The sequence below is a fragment of the Dermacentor albipictus genome, chromosome 2, assembly GCF_038994185.2.
Source record: "Dermacentor albipictus isolate Rhodes 1998 colony chromosome 2, USDA_Dalb.pri_finalv2, whole genome shotgun sequence".
In the NCBI taxonomy this organism is placed as follows: domain Eukaryota; kingdom Metazoa; phylum Arthropoda; class Arachnida; order Ixodida; family Ixodidae; genus Dermacentor; species Dermacentor albipictus.
Window position 1 is genome coordinate 125,645,288 of NC_091822.1, and position 21,508 is coordinate 125,666,795.

General features: G+C 47.2%; 1 protein-coding gene across 1 annotated transcript in view; it reads left to right on the forward strand.

Annotated features, from left to right (window-relative positions):
* The first annotated feature begins 951 nt into the window (after positions 1 to 951).
* Positions 952 to 21,508, forward strand: part of LOC139055773 (uncharacterized) — a 29,734-nt gene continuing 9,177 nt past the window's right edge. Inside the window, exons 1-6 of the mRNA XM_070533318.1 lie at positions 952 to 1,021; positions 1,453 to 1,580; positions 2,140 to 2,197; positions 3,231 to 3,352; positions 9,540 to 9,587; positions 19,755 to 19,856. Of these exons, the coding sequence (XP_070389419.1) occupies positions 1,015 to 1,021; positions 1,453 to 1,580; positions 2,140 to 2,197; positions 3,231 to 3,352; positions 9,540 to 9,587; positions 19,755 to 19,856 (465 nt within the window). The 5' untranslated portion in view covers positions 952 to 1,014. The remainder of the gene's footprint in view (positions 1,022 to 1,452; positions 1,581 to 2,139; positions 2,198 to 3,230; positions 3,353 to 9,539; positions 9,588 to 19,754; positions 19,857 to 21,508) is intronic.

Below are 21,508 nucleotides of genomic sequence, written 5' to 3' on the forward strand. Positions count from 1 at the left end.
GTTTTCCTCTTGCTACGCCAGGTGTACGCATTCCTCACTGATTCGCTTTGCCTAAACGTAGAGAGCGCGGGAGTTTTGAGGCATGGACATTGAAAAATCTCTAAATATTATGGGGTTTTACGTTTCAAAGGTACGATCTGGTACTACGGAAATTTGGACCGCCTGGGGTTCTTTAACGTGTACCTGAATCTAAGTACGCGGTTGTTTTTTGCAATTCGCCCCCATCGAAATGCGGCCGCCATCACCGGGATTCGATCCCGCGACCTCGTGTTTGAAAAATCTATGGGAGGGCAGACATATACAACTCCGCTGTAATAAACCTCAACAAAACCCTCCCACATAATCTATTCCTGTGCTTTACCACTTTTGCCTAGAGTGTCAGCGGTCCTGCTCTACGTTGGTTTGTTTGTTTATTTTCTTCCACGAGTGGCTGATGCTCCCTGTGGTAGATCGACGAAGGATCGGGTGAGTCAGGAAAATTATTTCAGTATAACTAGAGACACAATGAGAAATGTTGACGCCATAAAAACGAGTGAAGTCAGAAAAAGATAACTTCACTCTACCTGAAATCCTATTCAGCACTGCAGCTGCAAGTCCTTAGCAAAGTGTAAGGTATTTTCTTGCAACAGTCTGCTTTAGCGTATGCGTTAGTATAATTGTGTTCGCCTGTTTACATTTGAAATAAAAAATTACATATCAATTTAGAACGCCAGGAACCTGAGAGAGTTTGTGAAGATTTGTGCTTGGAAATGTAAGGCGCAGACAACACTGTCCGTGTTTTCAAGTTGAAACCTGTAAAACCACAAATACCGATGATTTATTTCTTCCCAGATACTGCACTTCAGTTTTGCCTTGCTAAATAAACAAACGTATTAAATGTAATTATTAGTCTTGCGTTATGCAATACTTACTTTTTTGTTTTATACCACACAACGAAGTGTTGGGTGAAGACGAAGGTGAAGAAGAACAGACAAAGATGGTCGACGCAGTCGTCGTGGCTATCGTATCCGCTATATGCGCCGTAAGTCATTTTCTATACTCACTGTGACAGTTTTCGACCAATACGGCCATCTCAAGGACCTTTTGCTGCAACTAGACCGTCTTGACGCTATGTAATTCATAAACGACCTCTTAACTAACGCTAACCTCTTTTGCGTGGCACTTTATTATTTTATGCAATGTTGAAATGCCCGCTTTGGAAAGTCTTAGGTAATTTCCGAGCTTAATTTAATCGAGGTTTAGGTAAATCCCATGTTTTTTCCTCTACTTTTGACCGATCCACATTGGCTTAGTTTATCCTTTGACTGACTCACTACAAATCCTATGCATCCGATATTAAAGCGTCCTTCACGAAACAGTTAAGGTCGGCTTTTCCTTTTCTAGCTAGTTATGGCAAGATAAGGCCAACGAAAAATTAAGCCAAGAAAAACATAATTCAATGTTAATGTTCAGGTGTACTACAATTCGTCGTAAACACAACTTGCCACCGGGGGGAGCCGAACCTAAACACTCCACACGGCGCCCAAGGTGGTCTGGCAGTTGATCTACAGCGGCGGCCGATGCACCGTGGACATTCCCGGGTATTTGGGTGTTTGTACTAGATTTAGCACAGGAATTGTAAGCCAGACCACTAACCGCCATGACGGTGGATGTGAAAGAGCCTTTCGACCACACCCATCACAAATTCTGTGAATGTATAAAAGCATGGCAACTGGCAAAGAAAAGCTAACGCACAAAATAATGGCATCAAGAAAGTCTGTTTCCCCTCCAACGCTGATTTGTTTGTCAGTTCTCCATGCTGCGCATGTATATAGTGTTGGAGATCAGCGTCAGCATCGCACTCACAATATCCCTGTGCTTTTTTTTTGCGCGTTTGAAATGCCTGAATTTTCCGGCTGCTTGCATAGCGTCTATACGCTGATTGCCCTACCCTTACCTATATAATTTCGTGAGTTCTCCAACAAACTTTGGAATACGTATCTGTGTAACTAATAAACTAAAATAATTTGCTATGTTTAGATCTTTTTATGGAAGTGTCATGGTACTTGAACAAGTAACTTGGAAACTAAGCATATTGTGCATCGAAATATCAAGTCTTGCATACCGATTTTTTTTTTTTGCAAATTTGCCGAATTACAGGTAACGAACTCTCTTTCTGTGCTAACCTCTCTTGCGAGCATGGCAATCCCCGTTTGGCGTAAGTAATTTTTCTGTTGGCTATTGCATTGTGCTGAAGGCTGTGTGATTTCGACTTTAACTGGAAAAAATGCCCTATATCTTATGGCGTTGTACCCTCACTGTGTAATGGCTGCGGAACTATTTGTTATGTTGTATATTGACTGCGACAACAGTTCCGGAGAGCAGGACGTAAAATCCTGCAGCACGTTTCAGCGTGAATAAAGTATAAATTCAGATTTTTTTTGAAACACAATAACGGCCAGTTCGGCGTGCTGAATTACACACCTAAAAAACTTCACTGAAAGCTAATCTAGAAAACTATAACTGGAAACAAAACTAATTTTTGAATGCAAGTGCAAACCGAAAAAATGTGCTCCTAACTACGCAAAAATAAAAATAGAGACAGCTGAACTCTGTTTAAGTTGGAGCCTCCGCTGCAGGGCTTTTACTATTTCCCCTTGCAGAGTGACTGTAAACTTTAAAATATGTCGATGGCATGTTAGTTGAACATCATATTCTTTCACTACAAAGGCTCTTTATTTTTGCTCTTTTTTATTTCTTAGTGATATCTGTGCATATAGTTGTTTTCCCTCAGACGTCAGTGAAGCAACATTACCACAAAGTATATAGGTTAATTTTGTTTGAGCTAACGCTTTTTAAGTATTATCTGGTGTGTCACACAGGTCTTCTCCAGAACTGAATTACTCTAAGGTAGTGGGCATTATACGCACGAACAACGAAGTGACTAAGTAACAAATCATTGCTAATTATGTATTAAACAATTTATCGTAATGACTTGATGCCACAGGTCTTTTATTGGAAGAAATATTTTTTCATGCAATACGAAATTTGCGAGTCCCTGGCATGTACTGACCACCGAAAGAGGTATTTTCCTCATTTCCTAATTTTTTAATTTATTTTATTCGTACTTTCTGTGATTGCTACGCCTCTAACATGGCGCTATACCGTTGCAACTTAGCGCGGAGAATTAACGGTACTGAGTATTCAATGTGCCTATTCTGAGAATGTAGGTTTCTTTTTTTTCTGTGCAGCTCGCACGTGGACGTATTTTACTTGTACCTACCGGACTCCGACTATGCTAGGCCTTTCATCAGTGTCCGCTGTAATCAGCCTCGCCAGTGACGTCCTGCTGCTTCACTCTGTCAACTATGGAGTACGTTTCCACAAAGCCTCTTTAAGTTGATTCAGAGGTGTCTATCGATCGATCTTTCTAGCTTCTTCTGCCACGTTCCACAAAAAAAAAGAAAGAAAGGAAGAAGTGCTTTAAAATGTTTAAAATTTCTCAAGCATAGCAATCCGTCGCTTCGGCCTCACGCGTCGCTTCACGAGAAAAGACGTTGAATGGAAGTGCACCGATATGCTCGACGTGGCTCTCTACAGGCTGAACGAGGCACCAAGAGCCAGCTATGCTCGGCGCTACGTGCACAGCAAACAATATATATAAAGCCATCTTACCGTTGGCGCAGGCCCAGACGCTCTAGTTGCCAAACCGGTGGGCCTGCTCTGCGCAATGCACAATCAGACTAACGCAGCATTCTATTTACAAGCGAGGCAGTGTTGAATATCGAGCCGTTTTATTGGAATAGTTATTATTTACGTGGACACTCCAAACGCATTTTTGCCGTTGGCGTCACCGTGTGGCTCCGTACTAAGTCGAAGCTCGTGAACACCGTGGCCGCGAGGGAAATACGCGAACGAAAGCGTGCGAGAGGAGCCGACGATTGCAGCTCCATCTCGCCCTCGCGAAAAGGACGAATGCGAAGAGGAAGTAAAACCCCTTAAACTTCGTAAAGTAGTGCCACGCTTCGAAGAATGCCGCCTTCTCCTCGCGCACTCAGGCCGACGCCGCGTCGCTATCGGCCTAATAGCATCACGTGGGCCCTCGCGCCGTACACACGGCCGTGCTCAGACCTAGCTCAGCCTCGAAAAAGCGACACCATCGTTACTTCTGCGTCGTGGGCTTCCGTGAACAAGGCCTGAATCCAAACATCAGACTCTACCGTTTTCCTTCAAGGCCTCACGAAGTGGAGCGTCGGGCGCGCTGGATAGCTGCAGTTCGTCGCGCTGGATAAGCGAAACTTCGCGCCATGCTGACTGCTTCGCCGGTCTTGAAGCTTGTTTATCTGCCTTCTAAAATTCTGTCTTTTGCACCTACCGTCCCGACGGGAGACCGACATAGCAGCAGGCATGGCTGGTGATTCACGATTCGAGTCCCGGCCACAGCGACATTTAACAGTTCGTCTGGTGCGAACTGGTGAAGTGACCAGGTGTGTGCAAATGATCACAAATGGTCGGGCTGATTGGGTGACAATTCACTACTCCACTACAAGCAGCACAGGTTGGAAACTTAAATGTGCTCATCCTTGACCTCAAGCGAGCACGTTGAGGCAGCGCAGCAAGGTTTGATTGCAGCGCATCGATGTTCGAGCGCTGTCATTAAAAGCTACATGAAGCGAGCAGCGCACGAGCTCGCGCTGCAGGGCGATTCGCACGTTCGTTACTGCGAGCTCATATATGCATTGCATCAGTTATTTATCAGTTGCTAAAGGGACAGATGGCCGCTACTACACTGCAGGCATAACTACCTGTCTAGCGGTATGCAGCCAACAAAGATTGCAGGAGGCCCGCCGTTTCGCGGCATGTCGAAAGACCGCTGCCGTCGCGGCGCGTACGATCGTGCGTTCGAGCTGTTCGTACATCGCGGCATGCTGAAAGACCGCTGCCGTCACAGTGCGTACCCTCGTGCCTCGAGCAGTTCCCTATACATGATGTCTGCTTATCGGTGCTGTGAATCATTTATAGCAAGCATTTGCTCGCGTTTGTGCGCATGAATCTAGCAGCGTGCAAACGTTATCTAAAGTTCAACTTCGTACGCGATCTCTTCACTTGCGATTGACAACGCGCTAAAACTTCGCCGCTTATTTCTTGAACGGCGTACACGTATTCGGCGTTGCATAATTTATTGCCTTTACGCAACCTACCACCCCTGAAAAAATATTTGGCGCCCGATATTCGCCGCAAGCCGTGGTACAACAAAACCGAAAGTGGCGGGTCCATATTGTAAAAGTGCTTTCCGAAGTAGACGACCAAGCTTGGTACTACCCAGTGCAGGACAGAGGGCACTGTTTAGCACCATTTTCGCAGCGCCCCCTGGGCAATGCAAGAGCCCTATAGGTATAGGTCGGCTTCTCGTAGCTTTGTGCGTACTGCGTGTCCTTGGCGGCCGCTCTGCATTGCAGCGATAGGCAGCACTAATATCACTTCGCATGAAGCAGCTGCCACGTTTCCTCACGCCAGCGCTTTGACAACGAATGTCCGAAACCATCGAGTGGGACGTGTTTATATTTGCTGTGCGCGCTGAGACTATACTTCTTAATTTGGTTAGCAAGCCATTTTTTACAGCTTGGCACGGCCTATAGAGATACTATCCTTACGTCGTACGGCTGTCTGCTAATTTGCTATAGCAATAGATGCTTCGCCTTTGGGGCGAAACTACGTCTTGTTACAAAGAAGCTCCTATGGCTAGATTCTGGCGGATCTCGTCTCCGTGCACATAGACCAATTATTTATACTCCTCCCAACTGCTGACGCCCCTTTCCCAAGTTCTGTATACTCCTCGACACGAGCGCCGTCTCTTCCAACATTACGCAATACCGCGGCGCGCGCTCTTCAGCGGCCACCTGCGCGGCGCACTAGAGCGCGCACCGTGATTGGCGTAGCCGCGCTATAATAAAACGTCAGTGTCTCCACCCACCAATCGTGCGTGATCATCTTTGGTTCGCCGGAGACTTGGCCACGATTGGTGGCGTATGTTCTGCGCAACAGCATGAAGTAGCAGCGTGTCCATTGCGGCAGTGCATCTGCTCTGGCGTGTCTGAATCGAAAAGCTTATGGTGAATGTCATCGGGAAGATTAAGCCCACCGACAATACGTCCATCGCGATCGTGGTAGATTCCCATGTCGATGAGAGCAGACCCGAAGGGGCGTGGATACTTGCATTTATGTTGGAGTGCTTTGGCCTAAAGTGTTTCACTGATGCCACCACAAAAAAAAAATGACATTATGGGGTTCTACGGGCCAAAACCACGATTTGGCTACGAGCTACACCGTAGTGAGGGTCTCCGGAAATTTTCAACATGCGGGGTTCCTTAACGTGCTCCTAAATCCATGTCCACGAGTGTTCTCGCATTTCGCCCTCATCGAAATGCGGCCGCCGTGTCCGGAATTTGACCCCGTGACCTCGTGCCTAGCAGATACCACCGTACCCACCACTCGTCACCAATCGTGCACCGACCTAGCCTTCGGGAAGAACATCAACACAATGAAAGTGCATCCACTTGCCGTGTACCACAGTGACCACAAGGCAATGATTACAATTATCACGAAACAAATTATGACAAACGGGATTTTTGAGTAAATTTCTTTTTATGCGCCCAATATACTAAACTCATAACAGTCAACTTCAACATTGTAAATCTCCAACATAGAAAAACCGCAACATAGGACACCCAATCATAGCGCCAGCTTCGCTGGACTTCACTCTTCACAGGGTGGAAAGGCTCTGAATTTTTTAGGCAACCCGTCAATATGGCATGCCAGGTAGCATCGAAATAAGTCAACGTCCATGGAAGGACTGTCAAAACATTTTTTCACCCTGAATCAGCGATGCTCCTTAGGGCAATCACTTCTGGTGGAAAGATGATACGGTAATGATAATGCATTAATATGAGAGCCACCTTCGTACCGGGTCGACAAAAGCGAAAGCTTGTCGACGCTGAAACTGTTTGCGACACTGCGGCTTTGATTCATCGCTGATGGCAGGACGATTATCCCAATCGACATTAGGGATGCGTTTGCGTGGAGAATGACGCGTACTCCAACACCACTTCGTCGTCATCGTTCAGCATAGGTAACGCCCAGCCAGCTTGCGAACAGGTGCGCTGATGTGCCAACAGCTGTTTTCTGTGTGCCATGTAGGAACGATGCAGGTAGCAGTGTGGTGCGGATGCCATTGCAGTTATGAGACAAAGAAACCAGCGACAGTCAACACTTTGTGTTTTCGAGAGTGGTGTTTTGACCAATCTGCTACGATAATGTGTCCGTTATTCCTATTATATTTCGACAAGCAAGCTGTTTTGATGTCTCTTAACACCGCTTTGCTGTACCCGGAGAGCACGTGGGGCGTGGCCAGCCGTAGCTTGTACGCGAACAAGAGTGACATGCCGCAGGCGAGGCGTGGCCTATATATATATATATATATATATATATATATATATATATATATATATATATATATATATATATATATATATATATGTGTGTGTGTGTGTGTGTGTGTGTGTGTATATATATATACATGGCGGAAGCCGCAACTTGGACCACCGCTTCGAGCGGCGGAAAACGTCCACTGGAGCGACGAATAGTTGCTGCGTCACCTTCGCCTGTAGAGAACATTTCTTCGCTGGCTATGCGGCGTGCTAAGGGACGACCCACGTGATCCGAGAATGCGTTGCAGTCCCAAATTCGCCTAACGTCAAAAAGCAAAGCCTGTGCGTCCTCGGAATGCATACGGGACCGGTAGCTTTTGAGGAAGCGTCGGCTCAGACAGTTACATTGGACGCTCCCAGCCACTGTGAACTGTCGTATAGAGGATGGTAGGACGCCGCATACCCATTCCTCGTAGCATGCTGACCGTCATTATTAAATGGTAGGTGTGCGAGACTGACCCGCCATGGACATCAGGAGACCAACCCACCGTGCACGAATGACGACGTAGCGTTGTAAAACCTTAGCGATGTACTTACAACGTGAGTGAAGATGAGATGGGAGTAGGCAAAGTACACTCGGCCACAAATCTTGCGGGGTGCGCGAGCGAGTGGCGGAACGGCCCTCCGCGCCTTCTAGCGGCGCACCCCTGTTGTCGAGACCGACGCTTGAGCGCATGCGCAACCCTTCATGGCTACAAGCATGCATGCTTCCGATCTTTCTCCTTGCGCATCTGCGATAACCGAGTGCAGCCGCGAGGCGCCCCTCTTGCGATTGGCACTGTGCCGGCTTCGACGGGCGCAACTTCGTTTTGATAACGGAAATCAAGGGCGCGCGATCGGACATCTTTGTGCGATACGCGTTCTGTTCGGTTGCTGCAATGTCACAAAGTGTCGGTATGTAAAATTTCTGAGAATGGGGTGGAGAGAGCAGCCAATCGGCAAGTGGTGAACTCCCCGGAAGTTTACTTCCCTCGTTTGTCGTTTGTTTGCAAACAGTATACTACAAAAGGATATGTTTCTCGTCTTCCAATGAATGAAATCTTTATCTAAATTTTGTCTTCGCAAGCTTAAACACGCTTTCAAATAGTAGTAAGTGTTAATACTACAATTTATAACTATTTGTTTCTCTGCGTTGTCCCTAGGTGGTGTCGCGCACAGGGAGAACAAATAAACAAAGAAGAAACGACGGGAGCAGTGGCGCACTTTTCAAGGGGCAGCAACATAATTCCAGTGGCTCGCTGGCACCGATGATAGGGTCGAATTCGCCGTACAACCAACACACTATTTGTTTCGAGAAACGAAAGCGAAGCTGGAATTCGCTTTCTGCCATTTCTCCAAACGCGTTTCGCAATGCCACCCGCTCTCCTTCCTCCTCGAGCAACGCCAGCGCAAACACCGAAGTTCCCAACGCAAGCGCCATTTTTTTTCAAATTAAACCATGGATTGGATCCGAACGGGCAATTTTTTGGCTTGATACCATTAGTTCAGTCATGTGAATGTGTCGCCAGAGCTCCGGAGATCCCGAGTTTCATCAAACTGGCGACATTCTGCAAAGCACTCTAAGCTTCAAGGTCCCTGGTTTCTCTCGGGATTTCGACACTGACGTGGGAATCCTTCTAACAATAATGGGTGCAACCGTAGTTTTATCAAGCAACTTAGATTTCTGTACATTGGCAGCGTAAATCGCTTCGCGTTCAAGAATATTGCACGCGTTGCTCGGGATAAGAATTGCAGTACATAAATACTACGCATAGTTTTTAATTATACATGAAGATTGGTTAACAATTTATCGTTGGCTGCAGTGTAGTCTGTTATTGTATATTTCTTATTGTGCATGGAATTTAAAGTCACCCTAGATATCGTTGACATCAGTTTGCTCTGACGTGCTCCCTCCTACTTTGTAAAAACCGGTGTTCGTGACTAAGCACTACATATGTGGCACCATTGCAGTCACCGCCGCTAGCTGCACTTACGTTTTCCTTGTTGTAGTTATTGTTCTTGTTGCAGAAGATTATTTCTTTTCACCCACTCTACAAATAGTGTAAAGGCGGAATTTCCTTGATGTTTTTGCAGAACGTGAAGCAGCAATCTGCCATTCCTCAAGCCGAAGCCGTTCCACCAGTAAGCTATGAAACTGCCCTCCAGCGGTGGTATATGCTTATGGCATAAAGTTAACAAAACGTAAACAGATTTGCGTGCAAATCCAGCCTTTCACGCATAAATACTAGCCATCGTATTATCGCCAGATAATACACAAGAATATGCTATCAAGACAACCAACCATGGGCGCTATAACTTAAAGCTATTCGAAACTTGTCTATTCCAATTCTGCAATCAGCCCTCCAAGATTAGTCAAAAGCTTTTTTGGACCGTCCCCACTTCGCCTGTCTGTTATGCGACGTCACGAAAACCACGATAGCTCCCAATCTGACATGATGTATACGCACTGATTATGCATGATTTTACCGAACAAAAATTATTTCAGATTCGGCTCCTTTTCACCATTGGCCCTCTGCTATTGGTCAAAAGATTTCAGGCTGCACCCACTTCACCTGTCCGTCACTGGACGCCGCAAAACTGCGAAAACTCATTCCGTCAAAGTAACTTGTATGCGTTAAAGATGCGTCAATATTTCGAGTAATACTATTTCTTTTTTTTTTGAATAGCCGGAAACTGCTCCTTTCTGAAAGGAATAGAAGATGGCTGCCACCGATAGCTGCACGATAGCTGGCGAGAGCAGGCACTGGCTGCTCTCACCCGCCGGAGTGCATTGGTTTACAAGCTAAGTAAGGGAAAGTGGACCAATCGCGCACGCCGGCATCTCCCTCTTCATCCGGCTATATATTTTCAGTGCGCTCGCTCGGTCCCATCGAACCGCTTTCCACTTTAGTATGCTCCCCGCCTCTTAGCCAATTAGATAAGAAAAACCGCTCAGTGTAGGCAATGTTATTTTTCTGGAAGCAAACAAAAGCGACTTCCTATAAACGAGGAAAGCGTTTGATTGGGCTGTTCTGGCAACGGTGCGGGTCGCCGCCAAAATATCGAGTCGGCGGTTACGTAAAATTGACACCAGGAGATTGGAATAAAAACATATTGGAATCATCATCATCATCATCATCAGCAGCAGCAGCAGCAGCAGCAGCAGCAGCAGCAGCAGCAGCATCATCAGCCTGGTTACGCCCACTGCAGGGCAAAGGCCTCTCCCATACTTCTCCAACAACCCCGGTCATGTACTAATTGTGGCCATGCCGTCCCTGCAAACTTCTGAATCTCATCCGCCCACCTAACTTTCTGCCGCCCCCTGCTACGCATCCCTTCCCTTGGGATCCAGTCCGTAACCCTTTATGACCATCGGTTATCTTCCCTCCTCATTACATGTCCTGCCCATGCCCATTTCTTTTTCTTGATTTCAACTAAGATGTCATTACGTCGCGTTTGTTCCCTCACCCAATCTGCTCTTTTCTTATCCCTTAACGTTACACCTATCATTCTTCAAACTATATTGGAATAGTTCGACGCTATAGGGCCCCAAGTTTCTTTAAAATAATAATTATTCACTAAACTGGAGCACAAAGCTGCAAAGAGATTGCAGATGGTCTTTGCAGCTTCAGGCTACAGTTAACTACATACTAGAAAGAAATCAATACGTGATTCTCACAAACAGTAGGGGGTTCCTTCACATATTTGTGTTGCATGCGTTACATTCAAGTGCGTAATATTTTTACATATTTTATGAAAATTTCTTGCCATTTCGCATTGAAGTAAACAGATTGAAGTAAAGACGTCACTGATTGAGATAAGCATCCATATTTAGGTCAGCAGTAGAACACGTTAATTTCGCTGCTTTAACTAAAATTGACGTAAGTTGATTATACAGTCAATTGCACAATACGTATACTGCCATCTTCTTACCCATTTTAACTTCAAATTTAGTGATATGTGATCAATGGAAAAATTTTGACGCTGTTCGATTAGTTTCTGACACTGCGAATCAGCTAAAGTGCGTGTTGGTAAGCATGCATCATTGTGCTTTCGTCCTGCGGCTGCCGAAACTGTATGCATCATCCCAAGGCTCAGTGGTTCAATTTCCTGTCAAAGGATAACATGTTGCCGTATTGATGTCCCCCCTACGAAGGCATTGCTGCAACCTTGTTTTGTCCTTGGGCGTCTAACGAAGCTGGTATCAGGTTTGACGTCCAATGAGCATTGCGCTGTCTATCAATTTCTTCTATGCCCCTTGTATGGGCTTGGACACATTAAAGGGCGATTTTTCACCATCCGTTCTTTGCACAGTGCAGCCGTAATGCACAGAAGCGCCACGTCGCTGTAGATTCTTCGGTGCGTGCGTAATAGTCGCTGCAACCTCATTTATATTCGCTGCTCCACGTCGTCTCTCGCCACCTGGCTATCTCGCCAAGAACCCGCCTATCCAGGTTCAGAACTGAAGCGAAATAGGCTCTTCTCTTATGACAAGCTCCATAAAGTTGCCTCGTTCTTCTCAAACCGCCGCAATAGCACGGAGCAGAATCCCGAAAAATAAAATGGTTGTCGAAAGAATGGGTGTCGCTTGTCATCGCGGTCCAATGACAGCAATCTATTGTTTCATTGTTCTTAGAAAGAAACATACGAGGCGCACCAGAAAGACACATAGGAAAGAAACTGGCGCATTAGGAAATAGGTGATCAAACACTAGGCTTGTTTGTTTGAAAGAATTCCCCAGGGATAACTTCTTTCATCCTGGCTAGAAGAGCGTCGCTTTCCTTTTATTTATTTTAAATATCAATGTGGCATTTCAATTCTGGAGTGTACTTTCTTGTAGGAATTGAGCTCCATAAATTGTGCTGATGTAATCTTAAGCCTAATTTGGTTTTTTTAACTTCAAGTTTTGCCCTAACATTAGTGTTAGAAGGGCTCTAAGGAGCACGAGTATTATCGCTAATGTACTTTTGTCCACGGGCACGGTAGCAGTGAGCGGATAACACGCTCGGAAGCTCTAAAGTAAATTACGACAAATGTTACCTCGTGAGGCGAAATGTCGTTTTGATAGCATGCTTTAGTTTTTTTTGTGTAAGCAGGAGATGCTGTTTCGTCGTTGAACATTGTGAGTTGTGATTTTAGTTTCTGGCAAGAAATCTAGAAGGAATCACAAATGGCGTTCGTTCCAGCTTTGAAGCATTAGCTCGTCGCACAGTGCCGCTTGTTTTCATTCCGGCAGTGTGCACGGCTACAAAATTGCGTTACAACTGGTTTAACTCATCTCAAACTCGTGCTTTTTAACGAAATTTCAAAACTCGTTAAACACTGTAATGACATTTGATTACAAAGGCACCAATCATTCAATCAATCAACCAACAGCGAGTAGCACGAGATCTCTCGCAATTACACCACGGATCGTCGTCGTCGTCTTCGAATTGCCACCGAGACCTCGAGGCGGCACTGCTTGATTACATTGACCCTGGGCGTGAAGCGGAACCATCCTGGCGACTCGGGGTGCATACAAGATAGGGGAGCTGAATGTATATTTAGGCGGCTAGCATTCACAGTCGCGCGACCCCGACAACGAAATTCCGGCGATAGTTTGACGCGCTCAACGATATATTGCTCACAGGGAAAGTGGTGGCATCGATGATATTGTAGTGAATGTGGTACCACGCAAATAGTTTAGAAGAAAGGCCAGCAGTATGAGCCTGTATCCAGAGCCAAACAAGGCAACCGTGAAGGGAGGAGGGCGTGGCCTGATGCCTCTCACGTAGTGCAGCCACAGACTTGCCTGTCACGTGCATAACATGGTGTAGTAGAATGGCGCCATAAACTAGCCATGTAAACGCACGCCAGATATCGTGGCGCGTGGATGACGTTCACTATACCACTCCCCCCCCCCCCCCCCCCCCCCAGCGAACTGCCCCAACGTTACAGGTCCAGTCGAACGGCGGCAGTGTTTGTCTCCCACTGCGTGTGCAGCGCACTGTTGTTCGGGACGAAGTCGCGGTGGCTTCCTTCGTCGCTCTGACAATAGTCGCCACAGCCGCGAAAATGCCTAGTCAGAATTCTGCATATGAACCGCTTTCACGCCATCATCAGAGACCACCTCGCGTCTACCACGAATGCCCACAGTAAAGCGCTTGTTTTTGCGGCGGAACACTTTGAACGTCCCATCGTACGGTGGTTGGAGAGGTCGCCGCCCTGCCTCATGCCGCACAAACACATGGGAGCAAGACGATAGTTCCGCGTGCACGTGGGCGGGTTGCGGCACCAGCTGACGAGGTGTGTAGCACGAAGCTTGCCAATGATGTCTCGCAACTGGCTAGTGTAGTCGCCAACAGCAAGAAGTCTTTCACCTCCACAGCCTGTGAAAAATTCGCCAGGCAGTCGCAGTGTGGTTCCATACACCAGCTTCGCGGCGCTGCAGCCAATGTCGGTTTTCAGCGTTGAGCGAGTACCAAGAAGGACTAGCGGTGTCGTTTCTGTCCAACTTCGACTTCCCGTCGCCATGAGAGCTGCCTTAAAGTGGCGGTGGAAACCGTAAGTAGGAAGTTCTGATGCGAGAAACGCCGAACAGCCGTGTTATGCTAGCGAAAAGAGCAGATTCAAACTGCCTGTCGCGGTCAGTCGTAACTGTGGACGGCGCGCGGAAGCAAGCCACCCAGTGGTACTGAAACGCATGCGCGATTGGGTCAGCGGTGATGTCCTCGATAGGTACAGCTTCAACCCAGCATGTATATCTGTCCGCGCAGATGAGTAAATACGATTGACCATTATAAAGTGTCAGCGGTCCGACTATGTGCAAATGCACACGCTCAAATCGCACGTCTGGCGCTGGAAACCGCGCCAGTGGCGTGACGGTGTGGCGCTGGGCTTTAGAGCGCTGGCAGGCGATGCACTTTTGCGTCCACGGCCGGACGTCTCGATTTATACATCTACAGACGTACCTAGCGGTCACTAGTTTTTGTGAGGCGCGAAGACCCGGATGTGCCAGCTTGTGCAACGACGGGAAGATAGTACGAAGAAGGCCAGAGGGAACGAAAGGACCCGGGTTGTCCATTGATACGTCGCAGCAAACTCGATCCTTTGAGCTGGGCACAGGTAGCCATTACAACTTCAGAGAGGTTGCTGTTGTCAGCAACTGACTTAGTTCTTGATCAGCTTGCTGAGCTGAAACCAGCTGAGCCAAATTAGTTCCCCAGAAAGGATAAGGGTGTTGACTCGACTGCGTGACAGGGCGTCTGCGACCACATTGTTGAGGCCGCTCACCTGCCGGATGTAAGTAGTGAACTCGGATACGTAACACATCTGACGTGGCTCACGACAGGTGTGCGTTCCTCTCTCCGATGTCGGCAGACGCAGGGTGCATGTGAGAGGTTTGTGGTCCGTAAGCACAACGAAAATGACGCCTTCCAGATAGCGATGAATATGCCAGATAATAGCATAGACGGCAAGCAACTCTCGGCCGAAAGTGCTGTAGCGCTCTTCTGAAGGGGTCAGCTATCTCGAGAAGGAAGATGTCGGGTGCCAGACTGCGTTGCTCAGCTGCTGTAGCACTGCGCCGATGGCTGTGTCCTAAGCATTGACCATTATGCACTGCGGTATGCCCGGCTGCGGATACACATTGTGCCATACCGCGTGCTTATCGTCGAGGCGACGGGAGCTTCCATACTACGTGTCGGTCATCGAGGAGACGAGAGCTCCCACTTCTCCGCAACGAATCAAGAATTCGACATGGGAGGGGACTTGAAGAAGCACATAGCTATCTCCACGACGAATGAAGAATTCGACGCGGGTGACGTCATCACCCGCCCTACGTGGTTCCTGCCGACGAGCAGTCGCCCAAAAGGACTTAAGGGAGAACCGGTCCATTGTGAAGACAGAGTCGCCTCCAACCACCCAGTCGGTCTGATGCGCTCTTCCAGCTACATGTGCGCAATCATCCACTGTCTGTAAATATTGTATAAAGTTTTTTCGTTTCTTCGTATGCGTAAAGAGTCCGTTTCTCATCTTCCATCCAGAAGTCACAACAACAAGCAAATCAGCGTTTGCCAAAGCCTCTTGACTCGATGGAATGCGTTGCATGCATGCTTCGTCAGCCCAAGTCACGGTTAAAACTGTGCTATCCGCAGTTAATAGTAGCCTGTGTAGAGGATGCAAGATATATCTGCGCACTAAGGTACAAAACGGCGATAGAAGTTCACCAGTTCAAGAAACTTGCGGAGCTGCCACCTAGTGTTAGGTTTCGGGAATTCTCGCACAGCTTTGAGCTTTTCCGGGTGAAGGCGAATTCTGGCACTGAAATAGTATGGCCCAGGAAGGTCAGCTCGGACATACTCAGCTGTCATTTTGCTCCATTAACGACGATGCGATATGCAGAAAGACGTCGAAAAACGGTTCGCATGTGTTCCTCGGGTTCAGATGGAGTGGCGCTAGCGATAAGATCACCCATGTAAAGGGGACACCGTCGTAGGACACCATCCATAAAGTGCTAAAATGTCTGTGCGGAGTTGCGAAGTCCGAACGGCATTCGAAGGAATTCAAATAGTCCAAAAGATTTTGCTATCGTGGTCTTCGAGACGTTCTCTGGTGCCACTGGTATCTGGTGGTATGCCTTCACTAGGTTCACCTTGGAGGAAATTGTCGCACTGTGCAAGTTTGTTGTGATACCATGAATGTGGTGGCACAGAGTAGCAGTCTGGTATAGTTGCTCGATTCAGTGCTCGGTGTTCTCTGCATGGTCGCCGTCATCTGAAACCGCGTTTGGTACCATGTGAAGTGGAGATGTACTTGAGGACGGCCGGGTGACATGAAGCTCGAGTATATGATAGAATATTTGGCCAGCCAAACGGAGGCTTCTCAAGCGACATGCGACGTGGTCTGGTATGGATGGGAGGGCATGTCGTGGTTATACGATGGAGCACGTTATGCCGAGCGGCAGAGTAAGCCTAAGCTTGGTGCATAAGTTCTGGAATCTCGTTCAGTATTGCCATAAAGTGTGATGTTCCGGTTGGTCCGACCAAGGTAGGGCTTAAGGGATGGTCACTTGAGGGCTTGCTGTCAACTGTTGCTTGTGTCAAAGGATCACATAACTGTCGGTTGCGCACGTCTACGAAAACACCAAAGTCACGGAGGAAATCGGCTCCGAGGATTGCAAACTTTAAATTGACAAGTATGAAAATCCAGCGAAATATTCTGTTAGGTCTAGGTTGAGAGAGAGCGATCGATGACCGTAAGAAGCCATAGTTGTGTTGTTGACTGCTTGCAATGAAGATGAGCTCGGGCGCTTACGGTCAGCTAGAGACGTAGAGATAACGCTCACCTCTGCGCCTGTGTCCGCAAGGAAATGGACGCCACAGCCACGTTTGGTGACGAAGAACACTGAGGGGCGACTTTCTGTCACATTGGCCACCCTTAATGCTGGGCTTTGACGTTTCCCGAATAGTCACACGATCGTGCAAGAACAATCGATGATTCCACTATGACGCGACTGGAAGACCAATCCGACGATGAGTTCATAAGAGCACGATAGCACTACGAAAATAACAATGATCTATAATATGTCTTGCATGAGACCACGGGCGATGCGTAGAGCTGTAGGATAAATGCAATACATGTTAGCAGTGCACAGTACCCTGCCAGGGAGAGAGGTAGTGGCTTTTTTAACTTGCGATAACGATGTTCATGGATCATGGAAAGCGGTTCCGGTATCTTATAAGCATTTGTTGCGGATTTTCCCTCGACATGGACGTCAATGACATTCTGCGGTGAAAGTTGAGGTCTTATAAAGTTCGACGAGCTTACAGTTCTTGCCTGCACAACTGCGCTAATCTGTTTTCCTCGGCATTTGGTGGTCGATGACGCCTAGGTGACAGCGACCCTCGACGTAGAGAAGGAGAGTGGCGGCTGTCTGAGCGGTGGTCCTGACCAAAAGGTCTCCTCGGCGAGTCAGGGACATCTCGCCCACGAATCTTGGGTACATGCTGCGGCGCGTAGCGAAACTGGTCGAGTGCACCGTGTTTAGAAGTCACGTTGTGAAGACAAAGGCGCACAACGTTGCAGGCCATTCCAGAGGCGAATCAAAGGGACCTGTTATTTAGCGCGCGCAATCTGTCGGTTCAACGAAGGAGCTTCGGTGACTGGCGTAGTACGGGGGCAAGGTGGCCGAGTGCCTTGGTGGTGGGATGGAATATGACGGGGGGTTTGCAGCGTAGTTCAGCGGCGATGGTGTCAGCCGACGTGAGTAGTCGGCAGAGGAGTGCGGTGGTGTCGCAGAAGCTAGTCTGCGAACGGGTGCAAGTGCTTCAGATATCTGGATACAAATGGCTTGTGGCAGGCTGCTCGCTATGAGGTAGCAGAGATAGCTCGCAGGCCACTTCCTCCTGAATGAAATCCTTGAGCTGAGGTACAAGAGCAGACGGATTGGCATAGCTAGCGCCAACTGCAATGGCCGAGACGCGGTCAGCCTGTGTGTCCTTTTGGTGGGCGATCTTACGTTGGCGGAGCGATTCGTCGAAGCTGATGCATTTAGACGAGTGCGACGAGATCAGTTGGACTCTTGGCAACAAGCATTTGAAATGCGTTGTCTTCAGCGCCCTTCACAATGTGCTTCATTTACTCATTATCCGCGATTGTTGGATTAAAACGACTGTAGACATCCAACCCATCCTTAACATAGCTGCGCTAAGCCTCGCCGGCCGCTGTGCTCGCTGGCGTAGGCATTGTTGAGCGCGTAGCTTGCAGACAGCGGGGTGGCCAAACACTTCCGTGAAATTGATCTCGAATGCGCACCAATTCAAGATGTTAGACTCGCGACTCCTAAACCACAGGCTTGCGCTATCATCAAGGTACATTACGACGTTGTTAAGTTACGCCTGGTCGTGCCACTTATTGTGGACGTTTACACGTTCATAGGAGGACGTAAAGTCTTCGACGTCACGTTCTCTGATATCGCTAGACATGGCCACGTGGCGCAGGCGGGAGTGCCAGCGCAAATGACAGAGGCAGCGGTAGGTCCAGTCGGCTCGTTGGCGGCGTCGGTCATGTTTTTGTTCTGCTACATACGAGTGCGGACCTCCAGGGTAAGGTGAGAGACTCCAGTAACCACCACGAAATGCAATGGCATTTAATTGCAACGACGATAATTTTTGAAGATCAGTCTAGCGGCAGCGAAAAGCATGAGCTCTCCGAAATCACAGCACGGGTTGTCGTCGTCGTCTTCGAGTTAACCCGAAAAACAGGAGGCGCGTCTGCTTCATCAAAAATACAAATAACTTTGCTCAAGAATAACCATCGCTAAATCCGAAAACCTGTCGCAAGAAACGCTACTTGTTCTGATTGCTTGTTATCCACTTCTCAAGGTTCACCGGGGTTTGAGGCACCCTACGGGTACGGGTGTGGGCTGTGTTCCCAAACCCGGCACCTACTTGAAATACTGTGTGCTGCGAACATGAATAAGAGCCAGTCATCGGAGACAGACGACCTTATTACAGGGGCTAATGAACAAAAGAGAAACGTGCCCCCTTATTCACAAACAGAACTCTTATTTTCTTTTATCGCAAGACAGACTGCCAGTGCTTCAAGTTTAACTTAGTTCTATCAGTGCACAATACACGCTTTTATCTATTGAAGGCACTATAGATGCTACGAATGATAGATTATGGAATGCTGTGTGATATACAGCAACACGAGTTGTAGAGCGGTGTTACCTGTGAAGGTCGAAAGCAGTCAAATGCTTTTGAAAGGCACAAGCACAAGTGACTGCACCCTTTAGAAAGGCCAACAATACGCAAACACTTGCTTTCTTCCACTGGCTCTCATGAAAGACACTTTGCTATTGAAAATATCTGATGTGGCTTGCCCACCAAGCTGGACGTTTTCCCGCAGAGCGAAAGTATATCCGCGGTTTCGACACTGGAATCTCTAAAACGCATGCAAATCAGGTGGGCGTCAGCAAGGGCCCTTTCTGCTTCGATGAAACACTTTGATTTGGCTCCACAATCTAGAAACTTCAGCAAAGCACCGCGAGAGAATGCCGCTGTGACCCTGGGAACTGTCGCCATCTTTCTTTATTTTTACAATGGTGCCAGCACAAACGGATTCTGGAGTTGTGAATTACAAACTTTACTTACACCTCTGCTACTTCCTTGTGGGTAGCCACTACATCGAGTTCAAAAAACATCCGAAAATTTTTATTTGCCTTGGCAATTCTACGTGTCTCTAATATTGTATCATGTGAAATTCGTTTGTCTCTTCAGCGCCTGATTACTCGCTAATGCATCTTCGTTGTTTTACATCCTCCTCTAGAGAGCCTTGCAGATGATGCAGTGGGCGCTCACTATGAAGGTGTTCATCATATTTTTCGACTTCTATGGCAACACATTCTACTACTACACCTGCGCTCAAGACGTAAGTTGCGTTACGCTGCTAGTTCTTAGAAGTGAGAAACGTCGCATTTCAACATTAGGAGGATGGCCAAGCACTTGCTACTAGAATTATGCAACGTGGTTACAGCGCTAGGGAAGATGAAATAATAAACACGGCCTGGTTACTCGCGCCGTGAACACGTTTCATAACGCCAGTAACTAACTAGCCCAACTATTAACATCAATTACTAGTTAGCACAGAAAAACTGAGCTACAGCACGAATAATTTTTTACAGTGAAGTTGTTAAGGGCTAGTTTCCCCAGGACTCTGTCCCTGTGCAGACACAAAACTTCCCATACGTGGGCCGATCCCGAAGAAAGTGCAATGCCGGGCCGACATGCGGTGGAGGTGAAGCAGCCGTTAAGCACTCCGAATACGTGGGCCGATAGCGAAGATAGTGCAATGCTGGGCCCACCCGCGGTGGAGGTAAACCAGGTGTTAAGCGCTCCCCATACGTGGCCCGATCTCGAACATTGCGCAATACCGGGCCGACCCATAGTGGAGGTGCAGTTCGCCATTTAGGGGTCAGCATAGCTTCGCTGGTCATCCTTCAAAAAGTGGAAGGGCACTGAGTTTTCTTTCATAAGTGAACCTCTTGTCCTAAACAGCTCTAAACAGTCCTAGACAAAGCATGTTTAGCGCCAGCAAACAAGGATGGAAGGAAGGTCCTTGTTTGCTGGCGCTAAACATGCTTTCAATTTACCAACACGCCCAACAAATGGCAGTCCTAAACAGTTCGTGAACTTGTGATAGCACTCAATAATTAGGTTAACTGCGGTCAGAAATGAATATGATAGCTACATCAGTGCACTAGGTAACTCTGCCAAATAAGTTTCACAGGTGTAGCTTCTTCAAGTGAACCAAAAACACTCAGAAAAGTAGGCCTCTTATCAGCATTCACTGTAAATAAATTTGGTTACTTTTACCTTTGAGAGACCGTACATCTGCGCAAACGTTGCCACGTTCGGTGTCCATATAGCCTAGGTGTTTAAACAAATACCTATAAATTCATGATTATACTACGCTTAGTGTTATACTGCCGATATTAGGTGAAGAACAGAACGTAAACGTACGCACTAGTCGGAAACTCGCTTCAGCTGGAGTGAGGAAGCATGGTAACAACATTGCGCTACGTACGTCCACGTCCTATCCTTCACTTAAAGCTGTCAGTCTAACACTAAGCGCAATATATTCATGAACGTTCACCAACTAGCCATCTTCATTGCTTTACTAAACCTATATGTTAGTCAAAAAATTCAGTATTACTGAGCACTAATTGTTGTAAACAATAAAGTAATGAAAAGTAGATTGTTGCTTTAAAATACTTTACTCGCCTTGAAAGACCTTGCAGTAATCCCTGAAACATTATGGAAATTACTAATATTTCATGCTCACTGTTTTATTTGTTATTTTCTTTTCTGGAAGTGCATTTTATCTGCCTTCTCTTAATAATTACAACACCTTATTTAAGGACGCGGGCAAATTATTGCCAACACAAACTTATTCTTGCCATATTCTCGGAGGCTTACATCCTAAAAGGAGTGGTGGTTTCGTGATAACTTCCTGGTAGATGTAGGTCCTTGAGTTATGAATGGGCTAGACTTGGCAATTTCAAGATGAAAAAAAAAAATAAG